We start from the raw sequence: 10,722 nt of genomic DNA, 5'->3' as shown, positions 1-10,722 counted from the left end.
GCCTGGCCATGACCTGCTCGCTTAGTATATAAAAATCCGATTTCTAGTGCTAATGAAGTATCCAATAATGTCTCCAATAATTCACAATCCGCTGGGAGCTTAAATTACACTTGTGCCAAACAAGGTCCGAGTGTGTTCATTTAAGCAGCACCTCCTCTGCTCATACTTCATACAACTTCCAAGAAAGCATATCGCAGCAACGAGCAGATGGGAAGAGTCGCCGCGGACCATGTCCGGATCGTATCTCGGCGCATGATCAAGCCGCCGTCGGACTCGGAGGAGGCTGTGAACATCCACCTCACGCCCTGGGACCTCTGCCTCCTCACCATAGACTATGTCCAGAAGGGTATACTCCTGCCCAAGCAGCCCGCCGCCGGCGGAGTCGGGGAGCCCCTCGTCGACACCCTCGCGTCCTCTTTCGCGCGCGCCCTGGGCAAGTTCTGCCCCTTCGCCGGCCGGCTAGTCACGGAGCCTCATGACGGCGGGACTGTGGCTGTGCTGTTGCGGTGCACGGGAGAAGGCGCTGAGTTCATCCACGCTGTGGCGCCAGGCGTCGCCGTCGCGGACATCATCGGCTCGATACACATCCCTTCGGTGGTCTCTGCACTCTTCCCGCTCAACCATGTCCTCAGTGCGGACGCCGCCACGGAGCCGCTTCCTGTGCTGTCAGCGCAGGTCACCGAGCTTGCTGACGGCGTCTTCATCAGCATGTCGATGAACCACTCCGTAGGCGACGGCACCGCCTTCTGGGAGTTCTTCAACACCTGGTCAGAGATCAACCGAGGTGGCGTCGATCTGCACGAGATACGGACGCCAGCACCGGTGCACCAGAGGTTCTTCATCGACACCAGCCCCGTGCCGATCCGCCTGCCGTTCAGCAAGCTGCAGGACGTCGTCCGGCGGTTCGATCGCCCGACGGTACAAGAATGCTTCTTCACCTTCTCCGCTGCAGGCATCGAAAACCTCAAGGCCAGGGCGAACAGCGAGACGGACGCCACCGTCGCAATCTCCTCGCTCCATGCCCTGCTCGCGCACGTTTGGCGGGCGGTGTCCCGTGCTCGGGGCCTCCCGCCGGGGCAGGAGACATCTCACTCTCTGCTCATCGGATGCCGGGGACGTGTGAAGGGCATACCAGAGGGTTACTTGGGCAACGCAGCGGTGTTCGGCAAGGCGAGCTCCACCGTCGGCGAGATCCTAGACAAGGGGCTAGGCTGGACGGCGTGGCAGCTGAGTCGCGTGGTGGCGTCGTTCGACGAGGCTGCCATGGCGGACTGGCTGGATCGCTGGACCCGGGAGCCGGAATTCGTCTACGCGGGGAACAAGTTGTTCGGAGGTGCAGGTGCTGCCGTCGCGACTAGGAGCTCACCACGCTTCGACGTGTTTGGGAACGACTTCGGATGGGGAAAGCCGGTTGCCGTGAGGAGCGGCCCCGGCAACAAGACGGACGGGAAGGTGACGGTGTTTGAGGGGGGCGAGCATGGAGGGAGCATGTCGCTGGAGGTGTGCATCGCGTCGGACGCGCTGCAGAGGCTTCTCGTCGATGAGGAGTTCATGGACGCTGTGATCGTGAGCATGCCGTAATGTGTTCAGCTCATGATAAGCGAATTTTTTCGAGTATGGAGTTTGCCGGGTCGGGTGGGATTCGGTCGTGCGCATCCGTGTTTTACTCTGACCGTTTGGTTTCAGAGGGAGCGCTTCGAAGCTTTGATGGCTCCGTTATGCTAGCGGAGAATGACATGGAAGCCGAGATATGAGGTCTAGCAATGGTGCCTCGAGTCTTGATGGCAAGGAGGAATTGTCTTGGTGATTTGTGACTTGGAGCAGCGGTATGAGAGTGGGGGCGACTGCACAGGAGAGTTCAAAGTCTTACCTTTCAGGGTGAAAATCCAAGGTCTGGCCTTAATTGGTTGTGTTTGGCAATAGCCTTGTTGAAGGCATTGTTTTGAGAGTGAGGTCTTTCTTCAGGGTGAAAGCCTAAGATCTATCTGTTGGAGATATGCCCAAGAGGCAATAATAAAATGGTTATTATAATATATCTTTATATTTATGATAATGTTTACATACCATGCTATAATTGTATTAACCGAAACATTGATACATGTGTGTTATGTGAACAACAAGTAGTCCCTAGTAAGCCTCTTGTATAACTAGCTTGTTGATTAATAGTTGATCATGGTTTCGTGATCATGAATATTGGATGTTATTAATAACAAGGTTATGTCATTATGTGAATGATGTAATGGACACACCCAATTAAGCGTAGCATAAGATCACGTCATTAAGTTCATTTGCTATAAGTTCAATACATAGTTACCTATTCCTTTCGACCATGAGATCATATAAATCACTTATGCCGGAAGGGTACTTTGATTACATCAAACGTCACTGCGTAAATGGGTGGTTATAAAGGTGGGATTAGGTATTCGAAAAGTATGAGTTGAGGCATATGGATCAACAGTGGGATTTGTCCATCCCGATGACGGATAGATATACTCTGGGCCCTCTCGGTGGAATGTCGTCTAATTAGCTTGCAAGCATATGAATGGTTCATAAGAGACCACATACCACGGTACGAGTAAAGAGTACTTGTCAGGAGACGAGGTTGAACGAGGTATAGAGATACCGATGATCAAACCTCGGACAAGTAAAATATCGCGTGACAAAGGGAATCGGTATCATATGTAAATGGTTCAATCGATCACTAAGTCATCGTTGAATATGTGGGAGCCATTATGGATCTCCAGATCCCGCTATTGGTTATTGGTCGGAGAGAAGCCTCAACCATGTCTGCATAGTTCACGAACCGTAGGGTGACACACTTAAGGTTTGATGTCGTTTAAGTAGATATGGAATATGGAATGGAGTTCGAAGTTTTGTTCGGAGTCTCGGATTGGATCCAGGACATCACGAGGAGTTCCGGAATGGTCCGGAGAATAAGATTCATATAGGAAGTCATATTCCAAGTTTGGAAATGATCCGGTGCATTTATGGCAGGTTCTAGAAGGTTCTAGAAAAGTCCGGAAGAAATCACCATGGAAAGTGGAGTCCCGGAGGGACTCCACCTTGCATGGCCGGCCAACCATAAGGGGGAGGAGTCCCAGGTAGACTCCCCAATGGGTGGCCGGCCAACCCCCCAAGGAAGGGGTGGGAGTCCCACCTTGAGTGGGATTCCCCCCTTGGGTAGGTTTTGTCCCTAAGGCAAGTTTTGGATTCGGGTCTTATTCGAAGACTTGGAGTCCAACTCTTGGGGGTTTCCACCTATAAAAAGAGGGGCAAGGGGAGGGGGCCAGCCACTCCAAGCCATGAGTTGGCCGCACCCCCCCCTCTCTCCCCAAACCCTAGCCTCTCCTCCTCCACCACCTCTCCCACATACGCTTAGGCGAAGCCCTGCTGGAGTTCTCCACCACCACCGCCACCACGCCGTCGTGCTGCCGGGATTCCGAGGAGGATCTACTACTTCCGTTGCCCGCTGGAACGGGGAGGAGGACATCGTCTTCATCAGCACCGTACATGTGACCGAGTACGGAGGTGCTGCCCGATTGTGGCACCGTCAAGTTCTTCTACGCGCTTTTGCAAGCGGTCAAGATCTTCTACGCGCTTTTGCAAGCGGCAAGTGATCGACTACATCCACCACGAGATCTAATCTCGTTAGGCTTTGGAAATCTTCGAGGGTTAGTCTCATGATCTTCTCGTGGCTACCATCTACTAGATTAGATCTTGGCTTGTGTTTCGTTCTTGCGGTAGGAAATTTTTTGTTTTCTATGCTACGAATCCCATCAGTGGTATCAGAGCCAGGTCTATGCATAGATTGGTTGCACGAGTAGAACACAATTGTTTTGTGGGCGTTGATGCTTTGTTGTCTTTAGTTCGTGTACTTTGCATCTTGCGGCATGGTGGGATGAAGCGGCCCGGGCTAACTTTACATGACCGCGTTCATGAGACTTGCTCCACGCTCGACATGCAACTTGTATTGCATAAGTGGCTTTGCGGGTGTCTCGTCTCTCCCACCATAGTGAAGATTCAATTTACTCTTTCTATTGACAACACTAGTATCACCGTTGTGGTTCATGTTCGTAGGTAGATTGGATCTTACTCGAAAACCCTAAACCACGTAAAATATGCAAACCAAATAAGAGGCGTCTAACTTGTTTTTGCATGGTTTGGTGATGTGATATGGCCATGATGTGATGATGAATATGTATGAGATGATCATTATTGTATTGTGGCAACCGGCAGGAGCCTTATGGTTGTCTTTATATTTCATGTTGTACTATTATTTCAAAGTAGTTGTAATAGTTGCTACATGCGGTGAACAACCATGAAGACGGCGCCATGGACCTTGACGCTACGCCGACGATGATGGAGATCATGCCCGTTGATGATGGAGATCATGTCCGTGCTTTGGAGATGAAGATCAAAGACGCAAAGACTAAAGGGCCATATCATATCACATATGAATTGCATGTGATGTTAATCCTTTATGCATCTTATTTTGCTTAGATCGCGACGGTAGCATTATATGATCTCTCACATTAATATCAAGATAATAAAGTGTTCTCCCCTCGTATGCACCGATGCTACAGTTCGTCGTTTCGAAGATCTCGTGATGATCGGATGTGATAGACTCTACGTTCACATACAACGGGTGTAAGCCATGTTTGCACACGCGGAATACTTGGGTTTGCTTGACGAGCCTAGCATGTACAGACATGGCCTCGGGACAACGGAAACCGAAAGGTTGAACACGAGTCATATGGATGATATGATCAACATGTTGAAGTTCACCATTGAAGCTACATCATCTCACGTGATGATCGGTTTTGGTGTAGTGGATTTGGATCGTGTACCACTTAACAACTATGAGGGATGTTGTATTAAGTGGGAGTTCATTAGTAATTAGATTAAAACATGAACTAATTATCATAAACATAGTCTGAATAGTATTTTGAATTAATTTTGTAGTATTGGCATCCGTTTTCTATCATGCGCTAGTCTTGTAATTGAGATAGAAATACTGTTAAGTCTGACAAGAAACTTTACGGACTGGTACCGTATTGTTAAAGAATCAAGAAATGATTAAGTCCTATTGCAAAATTTTAGTAAACCTCACATTGTTGATTCAAAGAGCTATGGTTTAAATTAGTACCTAAAGTCATCTTGTCTCCGTGAAACTTGAAGTTCAAATCTGTTTGAAAAATAAGGAGCTGAAAATTTAGTTTTCAGAAATAATCAAGGTATGAGATATATGTGATATCTAAAACCTTATTGCAAGATGATAGAATATAATTTGGTGAGACTACATAAACTCATAAGTTTTATGAGAATGTACGAAGGGTGAAGACGCAAGGCGTCCCAATCCTCCAACTATTGGGGCACTAACGATATTCGCATATCCATGAAGTGATCGTCCTTAGTATGCACCGTTGCTAAGACTCGTCGTTTCGAAGCATCACGTGATGATCGGGTGTTATAAATTCTACGTGTGCATACAACGGGTGCAAGCCAGATTTGCACATGCGAATTCCGAGGTTGAACTTTACGAGCCTAGCATGTACAAACATGGTCTCGGAAAGTCGTCATGATATGATGAATAAAATTATGAGTGAAATTGTTCATCATATTAAAAGGTTACTAATAGTGAAATCTGGAACACTTGTCATATGATGATCAACTTCAAAATAAAAACCTCAAGGTTATTGGTATTTGACCAACAAACCTAGAAGTTATTGAAGGTGAAGTGTTTTCTGAGAATGAGGAAAACTAAAAGAGAAACTACAAAAGATATTTTGGCAGAAAGAAAAGAAAAGACTAGAAAGTCTAGCTCAGGTGTATATAAATGATATACATGTTATGGCTGTATTCCTAGTTTGGTCACACAATGAAATTCTTGGGTATTTGTACCATATTGGTTGGTATGAAATGTCATACAAAACAACGCAGTACAAGAATACAATGGCCTAAGTGACTGACAAGGAATATGATAGGAATGCACGTCTGGAACAAAAATAAAGTGTTATTATGTTCGTCGTTGGCATTCTATCTAGCCCTTAGGATTTATAATAAAGAACTTAATAATTGTTATTTTGCTCTGGTCAAATTAAAACAATGAGTTGTTCAAATTATGACATTACTCCATGAACGATGGATAAGTTATTATAAATCTTAATGGTGAAACACACATGCATAACACTGACGCTAAAATGCCATAAGGCAAATGATTTGAATTCCACTTATTTGTGGAACCGCCATTTAGGTCATGTTAGAAAGGAACGCATGAATGAACTCCATGCAAATGGATTTTTGGAGTCATTTGATTTTTGAATCGTTTGGCGCTTGCAAATCTTTTCTAAAGAGAATGACTAAAATACTGTTCATAGGCCAAGAGTTGAACGGACAACTAACTTAGTGGAAACATACATAATGATGTATGAGGTTCACTGGGCATAGTTGTGTGCGGGAGATTCTTCTACTTCATGAAAACTTCCAACAATGAATTGAGTATATATGTGGATATATTCGATAAGGAAGAAGTTTGAAACATTTAAATGGATTCAAATAAATTTCAGCATGAGGTGGAAATCATCGTAATTGAAAAGTCAAATATCTATGATTGGATCATAGTGGAAATATTTGAATTACGAGTTTTAGCGAACATCTAAGAGAGTTATAAAGTTGTTCTACGACTCACGTTTCTTGGAGTATCATAGTGATGATGGAGTATCCGAGAGATGTATCCAAACCTTGTTGGATCAATGATGAGATAAAATAAAATGACGCCATTATATTTTTATGGATTATACTTTAGAGACTACCGCTTTTACACTGAATAGAGCATCATCATGATTCGTTGAAATGACACCATACGAGTTATGGCATGGGTATGAACCCTAATAGTCCTTTCTTAAATTTTGGTATGCATAGCAGAAGCAAATAAGTTTACAACCAAAATCGGATGAATGTCTTTGTTGGTTATCCCAGAGATTTGATTGGGAATTCTTCCCACGAGACAAAGACAAAAGTATTTGTCAATGTTTCTTATTTCCGAGAAATTGTTTCTAGCGAAGTATTTGAGTGGGAGGACAATAGAACTTGATAAGGTTTATGAACCTGAGCATAATGATCAGAATAGCGCAGCATCGGAATTGGTTCCGGAAGCGGCCACGACGATCATGGCTCCCATGACTACAAAGTGTTTTAGCCATGAAGATCGAAGTACATATTGAACCTTGTAGGTATGGTTTACTTTGTGATCAAATAAATGATTTGTGAACAAAGGATTGATTTTGAACAATGATAAACCAACTATAAACAAAGAAGTTATGATGGGCCCTGACTCCGTTAAAATGGCTATACGCCATGAAATCCAAGATAGATGAATACTTTTTGAAAGAAAATGGATCTATAAAATTGATAGACTTGGATGAAATATCCTTGAAGAAGCTCGACTTGTCGAAAAATTGTTTACGACAAAGTTCAAAGAGTTGACTACGATAAGATTAGATCTTCCGTAGCAATGCTTATAGTCTATGTGGATTATTCTAGTAATCGCTACATATTTCTTTTATGAGATATGCTAGTAGGATGACAAAATACATTACTTAACAGAAGTGTGTATTAAAGGTGTATACAAGATACAACCAAGAGTTTTGCTAGTCCGTGGAATACTAGATAGGTATACGAACTTCAATTGGATGAAGTGAGTATCGCGGAGTTGGAATCTTCACCGGATGAAATAGTCAAAGAGTTTTTGATTTCATTAGAAACGATGAAGATGCTTGCATTTGCAAGAAATTAAGTGGGAGCGCTGAGACATATTTGTAATACTTTATGTAGCTGACATATCGTTGATTATAAATAGTGTAATTATATAATTGATTAAAAGGTTTCATTGAGAATTAGCTTCAATGACAGGATATGGACTGAAACATATTTAGTGTCAAGATCTATGAAGATAGATTGAAACACATAATAAGTTTAAGTCGAAGTACATAGAATAAATATTGAAGAAGTTCAATATAAAAATATTAAGAAGGTGTTCTTGTCATGTGAAAGTTTAACAAGACTTGAGTGTATGTGACACTCAATAAGTAAAAACACATGAGTGATTATAGATCACTAATAATATGTACACAATCAGATGTCCTGTGCTCTAAAGTGTTATGAGCATGTACTAGAATGATTCATGTGATGATCATTGGATGACAGTAAGAATATCCTTGAGTACTTTATAAGAACCAAGGATATATAAATAGTTTTGTATGGAGAAATGACAAACAAATCGCTGTAAGGTGTTGCACCGATATTGGTTTTGTCACATATAAAAATAAAATTTCAATCTCAAATTGGACTAAGTGTTGTTTAAAAGGTAGCACAATGAGCTAGAAGTTGTCTATGCTAGATTTAGATGAGTTCTAAATATTGTGACAGATTCTACAAACAAAGGCAGAGTATGTCATTGTTTTGACAATGACTGAGGATGTTTAAAGTCGAGGAGTTCTTTGAGAACTTGGTGTAGTTCTGATAGTGTCAGAACTTTGAAGCTATATTGTGTATGACAATATTAGTGACATATTTCAGACCGCGGAATTAAGGTTCCATCATAAGACTAAACATATATAATGCCGACTCATTTGGAAAATGGGTGATGCGTTGAAACGCAAATGAATTGCAAAATACATACGTTTCTGAGCATGTCAGATCCATTGACTAAAGTCTCTCCTGTGAGCAAAACATGATAAAGCACCGGAAGGCCAAGGTGTTATATCTTTACAAATGTAAACTAGATTATTGACTCTAGTGCAAGTGGGAGACTGTTGGAGATATGACCAAGAGGCAATAATAAAATGGTTATTATAATATATCTTTGTGTTTATGATAATGTTTACATACCATGCTATAATTGTATTAACCGAAACATTGATACATGTGTGTTATGTGAACAACAAGGAGTCCCTAGTAAGCCTCTTGTATAACTAGCTTGTTGATTAATAGATGATCATGGTTTCGTGATCATGAACATTGGATGTTATTAATAACAAGGTTATGTCATTATGTGAATGACGTAATGGACACACCCAATTAAGCGTAGCATAAGATCACGTCATTGAGTTCATTTGCTATAAGCTTTCGATACATAGTTACCTAGTCCTTTCGACCATGAGATCATATAAATCACTTATGCCGGAAGGGTACTTTGATTACATCAAAGGCCACTGCGTAAATGGGTGGTTATAAAGGTGGGATTAGGTATTCGGAAAGTATGAGTTGAGGCATATGGATCAACAGTGGGATTTGTCCATCCCGATGACGGATAGATATACTCTGGGCCCTCTCGGTGGAATGTCGTCTAATTAGCTTGCAAGCATATGAATGGTTCATAAGAGACCACATACCACGGTAAGAGTAAAGATTATTTGTCAGGAGACGGGGTTGAAAGAGGTATAGAGATACCGATGATCAAACCTCGGACAAGTAAAATATCGCGTGACAAAGGGAATCGGTATCATATGTAAATGGTTCAATCGATCACTAAGTCATCGTTGAATATGTGGGAGCCATTATGGATCTCCAGATCCCGCTATTGATTATTGGTCGGAGAGAAGTCTCAACCATGTCAACATAGTTCACGAACCGTATGGTGACACACTTAAGGTTTGATGTCGTTTAAGTAGATATGGAATATGGAATGGAGTTCGAAGTTTTGTTCGGAGTCTCGGATTGGATCCAGGACATCACGAGGAGTTCCGGAATGGTCCGGAGAATAAGATTCATATATAGGAAGTCATATTCCAAGTTTGGAAATGATCCGGTGCATTTATGGCAGGTTCTAGAAGGTTCTAGAAATGTCCAGAAGAAATCACCATGGAAAGTGGAGTCCCGGAGGGACTCCACCTTGCATGGCCGGCCAACCCTAAGGGGGAGGAGTCCCAGGTAGACTCCCCAATGGGTGGCCGGCCAACCCCCCAAGGAAGGGGTGGGAGTCCCACCTTGAGTGGGATTCCCCCCCTTGGGTAGGTTTTGTCCCTAAGGCAAGTTTTGGATTCGGGTCTTATTTGAAGACTTGGAGTCCAACTCTTGGGGGTTTCCACCTATAAAAAGAGGGGCAAGGGGAGGGGGCCGGCCACTCCAAGCCATGAGTTGGCCGCACCCCCTCTCTCCCCAAACCCTAGCCTCTCCTCCTCCACCACCTCTCCCGCATACGCTTAGGCGAAGCCCTGCCGGAGTTCTCCACCACCACCGCCACCACGCCGTCGTGCTGCCGGGATTCCGAGGAGGATCTACTACTTCCGCTGCCCGCTGGAACGGGGAGGAGGACGTCGTCTTCATCAACACCGTACGTGTGACCGAGTACGGAGGTGCTGCCCGATTATGGCACCGTCAAGTTCTTCTACGCGCTTTTGCAAGCGGTCAAGATCTTCTACGCGCTTTTGCAAGCGGCAAGTGATCGACTACATCCACCACGAGATCTAATCTCGTTAGGCTTTGGAAATCTTTGAGGGTTAGTCTCATGATCTTCTCGTTGCTACCATCTACTAGATTAGATCTTGGCTTGTGTTTCGTTCTTGCGGTAGGAAATTTTTTGTTTTCTATGCTACGAATCCTATCACTATCATCGCGACGACAGCATGGGTGCACTGTTACCTTCTTGGAGGCGTCGCTTTTGGAGAAGCTGAACTTCTGGTGTTGTTCTGGTGGTGTTGGTACTGCTGTTTTAAGGAGTGG

At 43.8% G+C, this 10,722-nt stretch overlaps 1 protein-coding gene across 1 annotated transcript; it reads left to right on the top strand.

Annotated features, from left to right (window-relative positions):
• Nucleotides 1-207: 207 nt before the first annotated feature.
• LOC124672220 (uncharacterized acetyltransferase At3g50280-like) lies at nucleotides 208-1,581 on the top strand. The gene has a single exon (XM_047208491.1). It carries the CDS (start codon nucleotides 208-210, stop codon nucleotides 1,579-1,581), a length of 1,374 nt encoding a protein of 457 aa, XP_047064447.1.
• Nucleotides 1,582-10,722: the final 9,141 nt, after the last annotated feature.

The sequence above is a fragment of the Lolium rigidum genome, chromosome 7 (assembly GCF_022539505.1).
Source record: "Lolium rigidum isolate FL_2022 chromosome 7, APGP_CSIRO_Lrig_0.1, whole genome shotgun sequence".
Classification (NCBI taxonomy): domain Eukaryota; kingdom Viridiplantae; phylum Streptophyta; class Magnoliopsida; order Poales; family Poaceae; genus Lolium; species Lolium rigidum.
The sequence above is the reverse complement of the archived record's forward strand: the minus strand, read 5'-3'. Positions and strand labels throughout refer to the sequence as shown.